We start from the raw sequence: 19,765 nt of genomic DNA, 5'->3' as shown, positions 1-19,765 counted from the left end.
TCATTAATAGTGTGCCTACTGTACTTCAGGTGAGAAAATGTTGACTGTCTAGATTTAATTGTTAAGCAAAAAATGAAACAGAAATTAGATTTCTGGTTTGAAGAGCTTAGTGGCCTAGGCTCTGTTTATGCTGATAGCTGTTTGATAGAAAAGAGCTTGCCCATTTAAACGCTAACATAAGTGGAAAATTATTTTCAAACAAGTGCATTTAGATCATTGCACAATACAAATTCCTCAAAATTACTTTGCTTTTCAACTTTTGATTTTAACATTTAGCTTTTCAACAGTTCTTGCCTCCTGTAAAAAATGAGAACGCTATGATTTATTAACATGCCAGCAATTTTTAGCTTAATTTAATGTTTGACCCAGGTAAACCTTTAAAGCTTTACAAAATCTGTGGGCATTTGTGAGATCACATTGCCACTTTTCAGGCCTAAAATCATGGCACGGTATACTGTTTGAAAGAGCTTTATAAGCACACATGACAGAGGACAAAATTCTGTCACCCTCACTTGTAACTGTGTCTGCATATGATCCACAAATATTTATTTTCTCTCCTCTTCCACACTCTCTTTCTCTCATAAACATGGATGCACAGTGAATGGTAACAGGAATGCCTTTCATAAAGTTCTTAATCTTAGTTTGTCAAAATATTTATTAGCAGGAAATTTAGCTGAAGGCTTTCTGTGAATAGCACTTGTTATCTGCTTGTCTGTAGAGCTGATGGTGGAGGTGTACATCTGTAATTAATTTTGTTTGCCTTTCTCAGTTGGTTTTTTTTGGTTGTTTTTTTGTTGTTGTTTTTTTTTAATCTACATTTTCTGCTATTATCTATATTGAGATTTTTGTAAATAAGCTAGTGGTATTTTATACTGTATTGCTGAAACCTTGGGGAAAATTACCATTGCTGGAGACATCATACCTATTCTCACTAGAACTCACAAAAAAGCCTCCAGCTCCATGGATTTTTTTGGTATCATTTCCCTTGTACTAAGCTTTGTGGTAGACTTTAGGCACAATTGTTTGGAGAATCTTTTTTGTGGATTGTTTGAAACATATAGCTTCTAAGAAATCATCTACATGAATATCACATCTTCAGATAATGAAGTTAGCAATGCTTAAATATAAAAAAAAATTTAATATTTTATGTATAAAGTGGTTAGTTCACATAAAGTGTTTGTTCCCAGCACTGATAATACAGTAGAGTTAAAGATTATTTTGGACTCTGTTTTATTCTTTTCTGCACTTTATTAAGATACATATTTGAATATTTTACAGTATTTATTGATTGGTTGTATGTTTAATTTAGGCTGAAGCCTAATATTCTATTCTTACTTATAATTGTGTTATCTGTGAAAGGAACATTTTGTGTCCTTTTTTTAAAAGTGTTTTACATTTTCATTTAAATGTTAAACAAGGAACATTTTGTATCCTTTTTTTTTTAAGTGTTTTACATTTTTATTTCAATGTTAAAGAATTTTTTTTAATTTCTAACTCTAACCCTTGAATTTAAACTGGGATTCCTGCCATTATTTAAAGAATATGGTTCATTTAGGTTTTTTTCTTTCATCCAGTCTTATTCTTTGTGTCCTAAGTCATTTCTCTTTACACCCATTCACATACATCGCTATCACCATGTCAAATATAACAAGTGTTAAATGAATGTCAGATGTTGTCAAATTCTCTTTTACTTTTTTGTGCAGATGAAAACATAGACTCCATCACAGTTCCCTTCACTAAGTCTTGGACAGATGTCCACAAACAGCAGTCGGATACCCAGATCATTCAGTTCCTGAGAGAAGATGTCACCAACTTAGAGTTTTTTTATGAACCACCCATCAACCACTGCACTCTTTCATTTCTGTCTGTAGACCTGGAGGAAGACTACCGAGTCCACTATCTTGACTCTCAGCTTTTCCGTGAACGAAGTGTGACCTCCCCACGGTACCAGTCTTTAGTAGAAATAATACTTTCCCTCATCATTTATGTTCTTATTTCGATTGGCTGCTTTTTGGTTTTTAACTTCAGTATGGCTTTCATTGTGGTTTTTGTTGTCTGTCTGGTCCTAGAAATCCTGGCTGTTTTGGAGATTATCACTGACGTAACACTGGGCACTGCCAAGAAAGAGAAGTGCAGCATGTTTGTCGAGTGCATGTCATCATGGTGGTCGCGGAACTTGATAGGAGTCCTGATAGCTGTCTTGCCTGCTGCCGTTGTCTTCTCCAACATGTCCTGTGCACTTGTGCTGGACAAAGTGTGGCGGGACCGATTTCTCTGCTTTTGCCTGTTTCTGTCACTTTTTAACTTCTGCAACTTCTCAATGCTGAGTTCCTGGTTTAAGTCTATTGTTGCTACCCTTGTTGGGCTTGTTCTTCTATTGTTACTGAACATCTCATTCTGTGAATTTGATGGGGATATCTCAGTCAACAATATCACCCTTACAAATAAATCCAATGTGACTACAAGGACTGAAGAGGTAGCTCATCTGTTTTCGGGTAAGAATACACTACGTTTTGAGATCATCTTAGACATTATTCTACTCCTGTTTCTGATCTGGTTCCTGAACAGGGAATTTGAGATAAGCTATCGACTCAGCTTCCATGGCAGTGCTCAGGCTGAGAAAGATACTAAACAGATGCAGGAGAACAAAGACCAAGCTGACTGGTTGCTGCATAACATCATACCAGAACATGTATCTGATGTTCTGAAGCGCACCTCCAAATACTCTAAGAACCACAAGGATGTTGGAGTAATCTTTGCCACCATCGTCAACTTCAATGAATTTTACGACGAAGGTTTCGAAGGTGGGCGTGAATATCTACGAGTTCTTAATGAGCTAGTGAGTGATTATGAAGAACTTTTGGATGACAGGCGATTCAAAGATGTGGAGAAGATCAAGACCATCAGCTCCTCCTTTATGGCTGCTTCTGGCTTAAATGAAATTACACGCAGGAATAACCAGCATCCGTATACCCATTTGTTTGCTTTGATGGACTTTGCTGTTGAACTGCAGAATGTAGTATCTCGCTTCAATGAAAGTATCTTCAACTTTAACTTTGTACTTAACATTGGATACAACTTTGGAGAGGTTACAGCTGGTGTTATTGGCACAACCAAATTGTTGTATGACATTTGGGGTGACACAGTAAACATAGCCTCTCGTATGTACTCTACAGGCAAGCCTAATCGCATTCAAGTGCCAGAGGCCACAGCCAAAGCCCTTGGCGATATGTTTGAGTTTGAGTACCGTGGAGAAATATTTGTGAAAGGCAAAGGTGAAATGAAGACCTTTCTCCTTAAATGTAAACGTCCTACAGCTGCTTGGAACTGAAACTGTTCAGTTTGTTCATGACAGCAATCATGCTGTGATGATCTGAGATTTATCATCAGAAAGACTGTTCTGTCCTCTTTCACAGAAAATCAGGTTCGGAGGCATACACTTCTGGAATTTAGTTCGTTTTGTTGGGAGTGAGTAAAACTAATGTGTGAACAGTGTTCAAAAACAAATATCTTACAAATCATGAAGAATATGGTGGCCAGAGTGTCACGTATTGTGCGGAGGTTGTGTGTAGGAGCCTTTCTCTGCATGTGCAGAGCAGAGCAATGTACTGTAAGATCAAGGGATTTTGCATAGTTTTATACATGGATGAAAGCATCATGTATGTTCCATGTAGTCTGTGACTGTGACAGAGTTTCCAAAGATAATTCTTTTGGGATTTTTACAAATATTTTTGCAAGTGGGACTGCGTGTATATATTGGTTGTTTGGTAGTGTGAAATTCTGTTAATTTTCTACAGTGAAATGTGTGCATGTCTATGTTAACATATATCTGGTCCAGCAGAATTGCTGTTAATTTACATGATAGATCTTGTGAGTAAGGGTGCTTTGGAGTGAAGACTGTAGTGCTCAAATGTAAGCTCAAATGTATAGATTGTTTATTTATTTGATGACAATTTTGGTGTCAGTCTTTTACATTTTGGCATCGTAACACATCATTGCAAATGTTATCTTCTTTCAAAGCTAATGCCACATTTTGACTTTAATTTAACTGTTCAGTGGCACTTTCTTTGAATGAGAGAAACTGATTTTTGTAATAGAAAGTATTAAGTCTAAAAATCATGAATGCTAAAACTTAATAACGTTTACTTTCGGTCTCTCTTTGTACAGGCTTTGATCACTTGATTAATTCATGACATTTGATATGTGTTGATAGGAAACTAACGGGAACTGAGTGAAAGATTTGTTTTCTAATTTAAACTTTGTCGGCAGTTTTTCCATTTGATAATTATTTAAAGTTTAAAATTTAAGAAGAATGGACATTTTCTAGTCTGCATTTTATTTTATCTCTGTACATATGGATTGATGTGATCTTTATCTTGATTTTTTTAAATTAATGCTTTTTATAATATTTTTAGGCCTTATTAATGCTTTTTTAAAGCTTGAATTTAACTCCATTTACAGTTTTAGTGTCAGAGTCTAGATGGTATAGGAATGGATGCAACTGTAAACTGCATTTTAGAACCATACCTTCTCACCTTAACAGCAACTGTTTGATGGAATGCAGTGGTTGTCTTAAAATCTAATCTTGTGTGTTACCTATTAAGTTTTAGTCATATCATAATTGTATATCTGGTAATAATACTACATATTTTTCTGACATGAAAAATCAGCCAATGATCATTGGCACATTTCCTAAATTGTTTAGGACCTTGCTTAGATTGATTGAGAAAATAATTGCTTGGATGCTATCCATGCACTGAAAACTTTACAGATTACATTGTTCTCTCAAAATCACCTACAAAGCTAAATAAACTTCTAAATTATTGAGCAATGAAGCATTTAAAATTTCAGGAATGGTATATTGTTTGGGTTATTTTTTAAAGTCAGAATCAGGTATGTGGAGTGATTCATCAGGTTTGAGGGTGTGTGAGTGCATGCATCATTGTACATGCATGCATATAATTATATATGCATGGGTGTATTTGGGGGTAGATAGGCGGCTCTTACTTTGTTTGAAAATTGGCAATAAATGGTAAAAAAGCAGCCAAACAACAAAGAAAAAAGAATAAACTTATTTCTGACCACACTACATAAATTAGTCTTATTAAATTATATGTATGATGTTTCCTGGAACAGTTCCAAATTGTTATGACAAGGCAAAATTTGCAAAACTGGATTTTAATTACTTGTTTCTGCATTGGAGTAAAAAGTGTATACTTCCCCACAATTTACATTGCATAATGAGTTTTGAAATCTCTTGTATAACAATGTCCAGTGGTTGTACATCTCCTCGGAGCTTAATGAATGAAAGCAGCTTTCAAATCACACTCTGTACCCTCATCATTTCATGGAAAATATTTTTGGTTATGTGTGTTATAGTTTATGTATAATGTCTGTGCTTTAGAAGATAAGTGATAATTTGTTAACAAATACATTATGTCTGCTGTTAATCATTGCTGGTACAAAATTTTTTTATGGGTAGGTAGTCGCTTTTACCTTCACCAGCACAGAACTTTTTTTTTTGAGGGGGGGGAGTAGTTGTAGAGCTAATAATGAGAAAGTAAACAGCAGGTATATTGGAGATGGTGCAGATTTTGATGTAATTTATGTTGAAGACATAAATGTTTTAGAGATGAGGAGTCAGAACATTTTGCATAGCAATTCATTGCTTCATTTGTGACAGACAGGCAACACACATACATTTGCATATTTATATTCTAAAATAAGAGTTAATTTGAAATACTTTTAACTTGTATTACAATTTTGAATTGCTTTCAAAGTAATAATATTCCAATTAGATGGTGTGCTTTATCAAGATGTTTGCTGAAACATTAGGTATTCCTTATGAAGTTAAACTGTTCCCACTTTTCAGATGCAAAGGGTTTGTCACCAGTTAATATTAATGGTATTTAGTTTTAACCTTTCACATAGGTGTTTTGTTGAGCATAGTATTTTTAGTGATATTTTGTTACAATGAAAGTTTTGAGTTGAGATCTTTGTAGGAGGTAACAGTACCATTGAGATAAATGTACATAGTTGTTCAAAGTGCACAATTTTGGGATGTCATGGATTACATACTTTTTGTTGATTTTTAAGCACCCCATTTCCAGAATATCCACCTTTCAGCACTACTTTAAATAAAAAGAAAATGATCATAAAAGAGTAATACTGTTTTAACTGTTAGTGCATTTTTTAAAAATCCATCAGTATTGTCGATGAGCTAAATATTACTGTGATTTGTAAATAACCAGTTCTTCATTTAACGAAGTTGTTTGGGACTTTTATAGTTGTTTACTTTTTTGTGCATTATTTGCTTTAATTTCCTAAAGATTATCAGTACTTAGGAATTTTAAAATGTTAAAACGTAAATGTTTATGGCGTAAGTATGTTTCTTATTGATAATATTTCTTTGTTATTTTCTAGCTATTGCTTTTCATGAGCGTTTTAAACTCTACCATATTTTGAAAGCTTTATTCACAGTGAAAGATTATTTAAAATTTAAATGCGCTATTTAAGAACAGTCTAAAGTTAAATGGACTTCATTTTATGAAGTAAAAGATATCTTTCCTGTGGAGTTTCTTTCCCAGCAAATCTGTGCATAAATCTACATCCTTGTTATCATCTGCATATACTCACTGTCTGGGGTCTGTATGTTGATGCCTGAATGTGCTGCAGGAGATCATCTTTCAGCATTGTTTTTACTTGCAAAAACATTGATAAATGTAGTTTGTGATCAGTTATTATTATATATCTTTGTCAGCACATGCTGGTGCAGTGACAAAACAATCTACACTGCTTCCTTAGTCACAAAAAATGTTAAGTGTGAGACAAAACAAGACCAACATAAGGAAGTAAATGTGAGAGAGTGCAAGTATTTATTTTAAGATCGCAAGTGAATAGTGTGTCTCGTATTTTATTATCTTATTGAGTGCTGTTCAAAAATGTTAGAGGCCAAGAGATTTTGTGGCCAATAATATATTCAGGCAGTGATTGTATATAGTTTTTGTGGTTTTCTTTTTCACAAATCAGCGTAAAAATTAGGTTCCACTGCGATATTTCCTTTTCCTCTGTTTGCCATATGTGAGACACGTACGATGTTTATCTAAGAATTTCCTTTTTTTAAGTAATTTAAAATAATGCTACAAACTGTTACATGTTGTGAAGCAGAAGCTGTTTTAGATATGCTGCATTATACATATTATATATATGTGTATGATAAGGAGACGTGCAGGTAAAAGATGTATGCTGTGATCAATTTAAATGTTGATATTGTCTTTGTTGTCCAAAATCATTTTTGTTTTTGTGGAGGGTTGTCGTATTATGTGTTTAGTGTGTGTGTGTGCATGTATGCATGCATGTGTTCATGTGTGTATGTGCTAGAAATAGGTAAATAATAAAACAGCATAAATGTAATTTATAAAGAAATATTCCATGGCATCTGGGTTGTCATCATAACAGAAACTACAAAAGCTACATTATTTCCACTCTAGACAATACCCAGGCTTAGAGTGTTAAATGGCATACACAAAGTTCTTGGACTATTTTATCACTAATAAATTACCAATGCTTTTCAGCCTCATTTTAGTACTGTCGTATATGTTACATCATGCTGTACAATCATTACTTTTTGACAATTTTTGGTATCATGCATTCTTGGAGTAAGGGACATTTCTCATAGATATATTCCTTGTTCTGAGATGCTGCCTATGATATACTGCAGTTCCACTTGATCATTAACACTCATTTTGTATTAATGTCTATTCAACCTATATGGAAGTTGTCCAACAAGAGCATAACACAACTACTATAACAGATCTGTTTCACAGGGCGAAAAATTCATTGTGCTGTATATACCAGTAACAGTGAATATGTGATTATTACACTAATCACATATTCACTGTTACACCATCCCAAAACCAGGCTTTACAGACGTGACAACACACACACACAAAATATGTTATACACATGTCAGAAATATGGTGTATAAAAGATTCAAAAATAGGGCATGAATCTGAAAATATTGAGGAATACAATTTATCCCAAATCATCTTAAGCAGACAAATAGAAACATGGCTGCCACATTTATCAGAGCTATTTGCTGTTTTTCTATGTCATGCATACTCAGGCATTAGTAGTTTTGCTCTTTCATTCTTTTGACTGTCCTACTCTTACTCTTTATGCATCTTGTGAAGTTGGACATACTTTGATCTGTTGTGGTATTTAATATGCTACATGTAAGGGAATCAACATTAAAAAACTCTTTGACTATAAATATGCAGTCCTATAAGTAAGATGAAAGGTGTAAGCCTTCTTCAAGAAGTGTCTGTAAGTTTTCGGGTTATAATTGACTCAACCCAGTAAAATGGAAAGCATAAAAATAACTGGAAGAAATAAGAATTGTTAAAATATATGATCGGAAATAAGCCATTTCCTTTTAACCCTGTTTTTCTTGATGATGCATGTGTACATGATTGTCTGCACTTGAATCTGCACACATGTCTGCTTGTATACACAAAAAGGTTTTTAAAAAACTACAATTCATCTGTTTTCAGTCCTTCAGTTCTTTATCCAGGTGACAACATAGAAAAGCAATTTAAAGTTTTATATTTATTATCTTGCAGATTGTTTTGTGCTGGAGTTTTTAACTAAGCTATAGTAACTGTAACCCCACCCAGTCCAGCCTCAAACTCCTCCACACTGCCTCAAAAAAAAAAAAAAGGTGGGGGCGGGTGAAACCAAAGGTAGAGTACAGCATTACTAAAGTGATGGTCACTATATCATGTTGTAAATTATTGTGAATTTTTTTCACACTATTGCAAAGCAAATTACTAAGCCTTTGTTGTTAAGCTTTCTGTGTGATTTCTTCAAAAACTGCATGAGGTCGACGGTTTGAGACAAATAACAGGTTGCTTTTGTATCTTGCTCTTTGAAGTGTGTCACAAGTCAGTGCTGCCTTTGCTTAATATTTAACTTATTTCAACTGTTGCCTTATGATTGGATCAGATAGACATTTGTTGTTATTGGTTGAGCCTAATTTCTTTACTTTGCAATGATTGTAATGTCAGATTAATTCCATATACCAGTAGTCTCAAGTGGGGTAGGGAACACTATTTTTCATGAAGAATATTATGCATTTTTAGTTCATGGGTGACATAATGCTGTTTGAATCAAGAAAATGAAATCTACACATGAACAGTGTCTCAGTTCTAAATATTTAAAAAGTTTTCTTATTGGCTTGCATAGTTGTGCACATCAGTAGCCGTCTGCTAGCTTCAGTTTGAAAAAAATTACTTTTCAAACATCTTTCAGTTTAGCTTTTTTCTGTTTTGTTATTATTTTTGCAGTCTTTCATAGATAATTGTAAATTTTTTTCAAGTATTCATGGTTAGCTTCTATTTTAACCCGTCCGGTCATGGCTGCCTTCTTCTACTGGTTCATTTTAACAACTCTGCTACTGGAATTTTCAATATTTTTGTCTCCATTCAATAGCATCTTCAGATCTTTTTCTCTGGGCCACTGAAGCATTAATGATTTACCAAATGTTTTTAATTTACTAAATTTTAATTCTTTTGTTGAGCATATTGTCTGCTATTTCAGACATTTTTGAAGTATCTGAAGTGTTTCTCTCCTAAAGCTTTTTTTTTAAAGGTGGGAAGAAGGAGGTTGATGGAATCTATTTCCCTATTTGTTTGCAGTTTGCAGGCTTCTCATGGAGATAAAAATATGCAAAGAAATACACAGCAGAGGTGGTAAAATTCTATGTCAGCTAGAATTTTTGAGTGTCTTGACAAAAAAAAATGGTATTTCACTTTCTAGTGGAATCATCTAGAATGTTCAAACATGTTTAAAGATTTATATACTTTATGAAAATCGTTCAGCTTCCATTTGTTAAATCACTACTCAGAAAAGGTATGATCTGTGATCATTTTTGATAACGTTTGCTGAGGAGTGACAGAGGACTGTGTTATATATAAGGAAGAGATTGATGTCTATTAGGTACCATTGCCCATTTCATGATAAGAATATAGGGAAATGCTCAGAAATGGCATGAAAATATTTTAGTTGGCCAGTTCAGTCAAATGGCAGCTGGAATTTTGTTTCACAACTTGTGAGTTGCTGTACATGCTTATAATGGCTTTGCGCCTATTGCCAACTTGTTTGACAATACAGCAGAAGTAGTAGGCAGAAAGCTAGAATTGAATAGCACATGTCTTTGACTTATTTTCTGTTCAGTTTAATTAGGTTTCATGTTACTGTACTACTTTGTCAGCTTTATGGTGGTTTTGACTTTTGATGAGCATGAGAATTTCCCATGCATGTAGATTGACCATGACTGTAGCAAGCTGAAACAAAACTTTTACTTGAAATGTAAACTCGTTAAAGGTTGGCATCTGGCAGCAAGACACCTGAAAAGAGAGGCTGTACTTTCTTTGGATTGATTGACTTTTGAAGGGGGAGACAAAAAAGTAGCTTCATCCATCAGTCAAAATATTAACTGGCAAAAGTGGATCCACCCCAGATTTTGTGGTGATTTCCTTGTAACCTTAAGCCCTAAGGCTGGCTATCTTAAAAGAATGGACAGGCCATCCTATGCATACTTGATTACCACTGTTCAGGACAGACCTAAGTTGCAAGCCTTCTTGGCTGCTCCATCTATCCATTTACCCTGATGACCAGTAAAGCGAACCAACAAGTCAAGGGATGAAAGAATAAATGAGCCCTAAAGAGTTAAGGACAAGATCCAGCATATTCTCCTTCCCTTTCTCTAATGTGTGTCTACAGCAGGCCAGCCAGTGAGTTTTCTTACTGGCTCATTTCCACACTGTAAAGATTCTTTCTCTAAGGGGTGCAGATTTTTAGTAGAAGATGGGACCACAATTCTGTTTTAATATTCTTTAAATAAGATTTTTATATCCTTTCTTAGAAAATTCTATGCTACCTGGGAAATTCTAAACCGTATTTTTTTTTTTAGTGCAATATTAGAATGAAACAAAGTTGTGCATTGCCATTTTGCATCTGTATAATGAAACATGTTGAAAATATAAATGCTGTCTTAATGATATTTTTATATCCTTTCAGATGATTTTTAAATTTAAATTTCTAGAGTGAAACGCTTCTCTACTATCCATTAAGAATTTCATACACTATACTATTACATTTTTGTCCACTAAATTTCTTCATGTAAGTCAGAATGCATGACAGGTAAATATTTTGAATTAATTTTAGTACTTTTATATAGAAAATACAAAAGAATCTTACATTTGCATTCTACTCACTACACAGACACATGACATGGGAAATTTTCCATTTCAATAAGCCAATTTATCTGGTGAGCAAAATGCTATGTGATCTTCTGATGGTAGCATTTGAGATGTTCTTGCCAAATACCAGAGGAAAATGTAGGGAGCTAACAGACACTTTGTTTCTCACACATTTGGGCAATGCAACATCATAGACACAAGATCACTTTTATGACTGTTTCTAAAGTATTTGCTTTGAACTGATCAAGAAAGATATGCAAGTAAATAGTTGGTTCGCTCATCACAAACTTCATCATTTTTGCTCCTAATATCATTTACAAATAACTTTCATGTGTATATCTACCTATAAGTAATCTCAACTGTAATCATGAAAAGAACAAAGAGTATACAACACATTCTTGTAATCACAATATATAATTGCACTACACATAATATGTATTCTTAAATGGTAACAGGAAAAGTCTGTTGAATGTATTTGTATTGCATCATAACACCTTTTGAGAAGCATGTTTAGGGTACATGATGGAAGTGTTGGTTAGTAAACCACAGTCGGGGTTTTATTTTATTGGATAGGAGTATAGAATTCTTGGTCACGGGGCATTGTTGACTTATCAAATGTGAATTGTTTTGAATTTTATGCTCAAAGTGTGTCTTGTGTTCTTGTTACTGGTCCACCTTATGCTGTTTACTAATGTTTTGCACCAGTATTGTAATAGATTGAGTTGATGCAGGAAATCTAACAAACTGTATTTTGTTTGTATATTAATGTGTAGAAAAAATAAATTATAAGGAATGCTCACATGAAAAGGGATGGAGTTATTATTTTTTTTAACATCATCTTCAGTGCATGGGTTGTCTTTCTTGTACATCTATTATTACATTTTATTTTTAGCTCCACCCCACTTCTAATAAGGATGTAATGTACCTTCAACACTGTAAATAGGTAGTCCCAGAATATCCCAGCTTTCTCCATATATGTTCACATATAGTTCTAAAATTCTGGAGAAGGAAGCAGTGGCAGCTACAGCAGTCCCTATAAACTCTTCCTCAGCACAGTTAGCGGTCCGGTGGCGCAACGGTTAGCGTCTGTCACTAATACAGTGAAGGTTGGCTTCTCAGAGTTCATTTCTCATCTCGGGCACGCTGTTCTTTCTCTGCACGTGGCATCTGTTTACAGGGCTGGGTGCCTTGCCGTAATATAGCCTCAGTTGCTGGCATGGCGTAAAAACACCGATTCCCCCCCACCTCCTCAGCACTGTTAGGTCACAACTCCACCTTCTCTGCAGAGCTGAAAGCTCTTCTGCTTGCTTTGCAGCATATTCACATCCATCTCTCGAGACAAACTTTTACAGAATCTCGGACTCCTTGTCAGCATTACATGCTCTCCGTTCTCAATGGCTCGATCATCTCTTATGATAATAATAAAGTTAATTTATGGAGCGCTTTATCCCACTATCAAAGTTACAAAAAAATATGAACACTCAATATTAAGAACCACAGATGCATGCATCAAAACGTGCAAACTTCTATGGAATTCCATATAGCAGGATGACAAATATGTAGTCTGTATTTGCTCCCAGCTTGCTTGATCCAGTTGAACTGTAAGCCAGGCTGCAAATGCTCATATACATGCCACAGTTCTAGTAAAGTAAAAGTTGGCTTATATAGCATCTTTGTGTCTGCCTGTCAGGCTAGCTCAAGATGCTTCGCAGTAGGTGGTGTAAAGTCAAAATAAGTTGATGTAAGTTATACCAGACTGTCTACTCCACGCCAAAGAGTAGCGTGTTCATACAGAATAAACACATTCTACAGTCCACATAGCAAACAAGCAGGAAGACATTCAAATTCAAGTCTTTGAACAACATGCATAACTAGCAAAAAAGATCATGTTGGCGTCAGTTTTATATGGATTTCTGGTCATACTAATATTCCAGGAAACACTCGAGCTGACCAGGTGGCTACCTTTGACAACTGATTCTCGATTGCTCTACCTTTGTTTTTGAGTGGACTTTGAAAGTTGCAATAGCAAGGCGCTTTGAGACAAAGGGGTGTCATAGAAAACAACATTAAACACAAAAGCATTGCTTTCCAGTGATTTAAATGCAGTATCTTATGCATCTGTAAAAGAAATGCAACCTTCCGTCCCTTCACATACACTGCCAATAATAAATATGTCTTTATCATCTTCGTTGTGTAACAATTTTCATCCAATGATTGTCCATCTTTATGTTCAAACGGGTAGTGACAATAAATAGTATAATTAGATTAAAACTTTCATCAAAACATTTATTGCAAACAACTGATTTCCTGAATAAAATATGTTTCTCAATAAACACTGAAAAATAGTATGGCAAGATCAGCTAATTCCTTCTGATAAAATTTTCTGATTTGTCAGTTTTGGCTTTGCAATATAGCTATAATCCTACTTTAAAAATCTCATTAAAGAAAGTCCACATTGTCTTTAAAATCATAATAACAATATGAATAAAATTGTTTTACAGAATTTGACTAGATTAGATAGAGCAGTTGTGCAAGTTAGAAGTTCAAATTAATTTTTTTTAATTATTTGCATTTTACTTTATTCACACAATACTACAATGCTACAGTTGTAACAATACACTACTTTCTGGACAATTCAGTTGTTTTTATAACTATAAAATTGTTTAGATTTGTATTCAAACACATGTATATTTGCTGATCTCAGAGGAAACATCCATCCACTGCTCCCCACAAGTCATCTGGCTACACTGGTTGGAGGGATGGGGACAGAAAAAAATTGAAAAGCTAATTTTATTATTCAGACAAGACTGAAATCTTTATAAAAATAACATGTTGCATGAGTATATAAACTTGTGTGTTGGAATCTGAAGATGCTGAAAAAAGCAGTAGGGAAGCATTGAGAACAATGCATGATAACTACTTGCTTTGCTCACTTAAATTTGTGCTTAATGACACTTAAGGTTCATTGGCAGATTGTGAAACAGAAGCTAGAAACCTAAAACCTGTTTAGTACCATATGTGGTAGTAAACATTGTTCCCTGCCTTACCTTTGTCAACACTCTTCCCAGTCAGGTCTACTCTTTCCTGACACCTGCACCTCATGGGTATTGAACCGGTGCACCCCTATAAATTCAGACACAGTGTTCTAACCATGCACTGAAAAAAACCCTGATTATTCTGAAATATACATTGTAGCTGTCTTTTTTTTTTTTTTTTTTTTTTTTAAAGTTCACACTGTTTGCATAATATCCTAATGCTAACTTAGAAAATTTGCCAGTTTTGTACCCGAATCTATTGGTGTATGAAATAATTAAGTCTTTACAAGCATGTCACAATACTTTTCCTTTTTTTAGCTACTTATTTAAGACTATTGACCAGTTCTGAATGAATGAAATCTCGTTAACATCTTTCCCACTGGACGCATGAAATATTTCAGTGAGGACATGAACATGCCGCCTGTTGGTCTGGAACTCTTCGTCAGGAAAGTTCTGGAATAATCCGTAGCTTGTATCAGTATCTACATACAAACATGATGCTGAAAATTGCTACCCGCGGTGTTGCACGTTGTCACCCTGACTGAGGTTAAGTTTGTCCTAGTGATCGCAAAAAAGAAGTCCTACTACATGTAGTACTATTACGACTATTACTTCTTCTGTTGGATTACGCCCCTTGATCGTGTACTCTCTACGCAGTAAGGGCGGCCATTCTGATCTGTGTCTGGTTCAATCCTTTGAATTGGCAATGAAAATCCAGTGCCCATGTTTCTACATTTTACACTGTCAACTTTTAGGATTAGATCTTTGTACTTATAGTTCTTTTTAGTTCACAGGTTTCTTGTTCCTGGGGAGGGTGAGGTTTGTCGGAATTCGGCGTAATTGCGCTTTGAGAGTCCACGGACGTCATACTTTTGGCGCGATCAGCGTGGCCCAAAAAGAAACGTTCTGCGAGTTCATTCTTTCTGTGGAAGACTTTCACTGCTTTGTAGAAAGTCTTAACGTTACTCGGAAGCAAATGACATAGTGGTAGAGAGAAAGAAGAGCGTGTTTTCGCGTGTCATGGATGCCAAGTACTATTCACTGCTGCGATCATAGTTCCCTCCTGACAAACCTTGCACAAAAACACGCGAAGAATTGAAATTGGTAACGCACACATATCATTCAAACCTTTTGTGGATGCAGAAAGATACAAATTTCACAATCGAAGTCAATCTGAACATGAAAATGCAAATGATTTTGTAGCTGAGTTTTAAAAAATTGACATCCGCTTGTGAGCTCGATACAATTTTGTAGGAGCTCAGAGATCGTTTTATTTGTAGATATTCTGATTCAGCAATACGGAAGAAACAGTTGTCTAGTACTATTGTTCATGCTATAACAACCGCTGCCAGTCACAGTATGTGCTGTTCTAAGTTCTACTAGAGTAAGGGTGTTATTTCGCTAGCCAAACATGCGATCCTGAAAATTAAGTAGCACAAAACGGACTGCGAAAGCCAACACTGGTCTGCGCAGTACTCCCAATGTTATCGTTGTAGCAAATGAGAGCTGACGGCCCTTTCAAGCTCTCTAAATGCAACTTCTTGTCATTCTAAATCACAAGAATAGAAGTTCGTGATTGAAAAGTAAAACATAACTGACATTGTTTTGCATAACACATATCAAAACCACAGAAAGAACCCATGCATTATGACACTAAAATTCAAACATGTATTATTTTAAATGGACACAGATGCATCAGTCTCTTTGATCAACGAAGATATATTCGAGACCAACTGCATGGGGTAAGAAGAATGTTCTACCAACTTGCAGCACAAAGTTACAGAGGACACTGAGCAGTCTCTGTGCTGGATGCGGTTTAAGTGCAGTGTGAACATGTAGACATGACTGTCATGCTTCTCTTTATTGTGAATGGTGGTTATTGACAGTTTTGGTAAACCTGATGGGTGTAACAAAAGCATCAGGAAGAAATAAATTTCAAACCTGTTTGATGATGAATAAGGATATGTTAACTGTCCAATAATGCTACAGAGTGAAACTAATGCAGTTCCTGAGTTTTACAAAGCCAGGACTGTACCTTATTCTCTGAGAAGCAAGGTGGATGCTGAAAAGACTAGAAAATGATGGAATCATTCAGTCTGTCATATACCCAGTTTGGGCTGCACCCGTTGTTCCCATTTTAAAGCTATAGATGGAGCTGCAAATTTGTGGAGAATAAGTTACAGTGAATGTTTTTGCACAGTGAATATGTATCTATTACCATGTGTTGAGGATTTGATGTTGGACATTGAAGGTTGAAAGGCTTTTACAAAGCACAGACCAGCAGCTACCTTTCATAGAAGAGTCTAAGGAACTGACAACAATAAACTGAATTGAGCATTGTGCCATAATACTATATAGATATACCTACACCATAAGCTATTGACCATGATAATCCATATAATATGCAGATGCTTTGAGCCAATTGTTAATGCTGACCACAAGTCCTGAAACAAGTGAACCAAAACAGGTTTTTCTTGATGGACCATCTGTCTAGTGTTCGAGCTACTGCTGTTGATATTCGTTGAGACTGATCAGGATGAGGAAGGAAGTATTTAGCTGGATGGACATATAAACTTCTAAAGAAATTGAAATAAAGCTATACTTGAAAAATGTAACTCAGCTTAGGGTTCAGAGTGGCTGCATTGTTTTCAAAACCGAGCTTATAGTTCCAGTACTTTGAGGAAACCAATGCTTGAGAAATTGCATTCGTGTCATCCTGGAATTAACAAAAGGAAATTCCTAGCGTGCTCGTATGTGTGGTAGCCAGATATTGACAAGACATTGAAACTTTAGTTCAGAGATGTGAAGTTTGTCACTTCCCTGAGAAAGCATCACTTCATACATGAGAATGACCAGAGAACTCATGGTCAAGACTGCATGTGCATACTGGACATTTCATGGGTCACATGTTCATTGTAGTTATTGACTCTGGACTGACATAAAAATGATGACAAAAATCACAGCAGAGAAGATATGCAACTCATGGACTTCCAAACAACATTCAGATAATAGACCCACCTTCACCTGCACAGAATTCAAGACTTTTTATAAAGAAATAACATTTGTCCTGTCGTAGTTTCTCTAACCCTGCCTCTTCTGGTTTGCAGAATAAGCTATTTCTAGAAGTTTATGAAGAAAATGTCACCAAAGATCACCCTGCAGAAAAAAACTGGCTCTTTTCCTTCTTTGCATGTCACATCTCCTGCAACAGCTGGTGGTGTTCCAGCTGAACTGTTGATGAAAAGAAGCATTTAGGTGCCTCTTCCATAATCATTGTGCTGAAGATGGAAATATCAATGTTGGTGACATGGTGTATACATGCAACTTTGTTTCCAGAAATCACTGGCTTCAAGGAACTGTCATCAAAGTTGCTGGTCCAGTGTCATTGATTGTGCTTGCCAGATGGTCATGTTCTGTAATCGCATAACAAAGATAGTCAAATTGTTCAGGAACACAATAATTAAACTAGCATTTGAGCAGTGGCCCATCGATGTCCCCATGTTTGCATCATATTTGTGCAATGATCACTTCGGAAAGAAAGATGGGAGAGAAGGGAATTTTACGTGGGAAGCTAGCATTTAACAACAACAACAACAAAAATTGGTAGTTAAGGGGAACTTACTGCTATATAGAAATCGGGGCTTGCATTTTATGGTTGTTCCCCTTTAGCTACTTCCTATAGAAGACCGTCTTATTGGTCATACTGGTATCAAAAAGTGAAAATATTAATTAAAATACTTTCATGTCACTGAGAACAGATCAAAGAAGCTAGTGGATCACCAGACTCAACATTTACAGACATATAATTGAATAATAAATGGAAAACCATTCCAAAGCTTCATATATTAAAGGCCATATTCTAATAAAACACTACACTTATTGTTGCATTACATTGACATTTATTTTGTTTTTAAATTTTAGATATGCTCACAGTATCACACACAATGAGTGTTGGGGGGGGGGATAAGCTGTAATGCACTAGATCTGGATAAATACACCTATTGTGTGGAAACTGGCAGCCCAAGGAGCCTTACAGCATGGTAACATTTTTGAAAGAGGCTGCCATGTCTATTTAGAAGTAAATGAGAAGAATATTGTAAGCAGTCCTTGGATATTGCAGAAGGAATACCTAAGAGAGTTGGTAACACGTACTATAATAAGTTTGCAGTTTTTTCCAGAGGTTTTGAAAGTGATCAATTTAAACACATTTGTATAGAGATCACAGTCCATTTAGCAGGATGCTTTACCATGGATTTGACATCGCTCTCTGTAGATCTGTGAAGGCATAACTATAAACCACTGAAAAAACAAAACTAGTAAATGTACCATTTTGGGTCACAGCATTGTGAGCACCCTATGCAAAGTTACATACTTTTGTATTTCTTATTCACATTGCGGTTTTAAAATAGCACAAAAACCACCTATGACACCATCTCTACTTACCATAATGGCCTTTAAAGATAACATACTTATGCAAAATGCAGTACTAAAACTTAGAATGTCAGATCAGTCTGGCTTCATTACATCACTAGACTGAATGCTAGCTTTGTCTAGCACCACAAAGTCTTTTTGAATAGCCTAAAGGTCAGCTTTATCAGCATAATGTCAATAAGCGTAATTTTGCATACACTTTATGTGCTTGTGGGAATGTGATGAAGCCCCGTGTTGCAGTCATCTTTGGAACAGCAGGTTCCCTATGCTTTTGTCTGCAAACCTTCAGCTGCATGCCCAATGGATAGTTACCTGACATTGGTGGAATGAGGAGCTAGGGCTCTGCCTTCCTGATGCCATGACAATGAAAATACAATGAACCACCTACATCTCACTGCTTGACAACCACTAGACTTTTGATGTACAAAAGTTGTTGCCCTTTCCATTGGAGATCATGAGCAGGGTATACAGTATAACGGTTTTCCTGTATTTGTGCCACCCACTAATACTAAAGTATACTTACATTGTGTCATATTCCAACCCTATGGGAAACTTACATTTTATAAAATAATGAAAACTAATCAAAGCTGTCGATGCTCCTATCCACAGCATTTATCCAGTCATAGATCACATAGGTGATTTAAAAAACCATAACAGACTCACAAACCATAGGAAAGGAAGCAGTGCTAATCTACAGATATATTTTTGCCACCATCCTTTATGTGTTGCAGATCCATTTGCTTATGTTAGTTTTTTTGTTTGTAATGTTTTATGAAATATCAAAACAGAAAATTATCAGCCTTTCTTACCACCTACAGAGATGATTTTCCCTTTGTTATCTCTTAACCTCTGATGTTGAGACTGTAAGGAGAACATTTTTTTTTTATGTACAATGCATTCTGTTCTGAAATTTTGGTAAATTTACTAAATTAAGAACTTTTGTTAAACTGCATGCTATCTTAGCTCTTGTTAATTCACATGAAATGCTTTACTAAATAGTGTTCACCTAATTAAGCCTACATATTTTTACTTTTGTGA

At 35.4% G+C, this 19,765-nt stretch overlaps 1 protein-coding gene and 1 long non-coding RNA gene across 3 annotated transcripts in view; one reads left to right on the top strand and one right to left on the bottom strand.

Annotated features, from left to right (window-relative positions):
* Positions 1-9,798, top strand: part of LOC112558934 (adenylate cyclase type 9-like) — a 32,610-nt gene extending 22,812 nt beyond the window's left edge. For both annotated transcript variants that reach the window (XM_025229704.1, XM_025229705.1), the window contains one exon: positions 1,704-9,798. In XM_025229704.1, the coding sequence (XP_025085489.1) occupies positions 1,704-3,331 (1,628 nt within the window). In that variant the 3' untranslated portion in view covers positions 3,332-9,798. The remainder of the gene's footprint in view (positions 1-1,703) is intronic.
* Positions 9,799-11,306: 1,508 nt separating this feature from the next.
* On the bottom strand, positions 11,307-16,796 carry LOC112558936. Its single transcript, XR_003098257.1, has 2 exons — positions 14,309-16,796; positions 11,307-14,008 (listed from the first exon to the last, which is right to left on the bottom strand). It is a non-coding gene; the product is annotated as an uncharacterized LOC112558936 (long non-coding RNA).
* Between the last annotated feature and the right edge of the window lie 2,969 nt (positions 16,797-19,765).

The sequence above is a fragment of the Pomacea canaliculata genome, linkage group LG3, assembly GCF_003073045.1.
Source record: "Pomacea canaliculata isolate SZHN2017 linkage group LG3, ASM307304v1, whole genome shotgun sequence".
NCBI lineage: Eukaryota > Metazoa > Mollusca > Gastropoda > Architaenioglossa > Ampullariidae > Pomacea > Pomacea canaliculata.
This window is presented reverse-complemented; position numbering and strand designations above follow the sequence as displayed.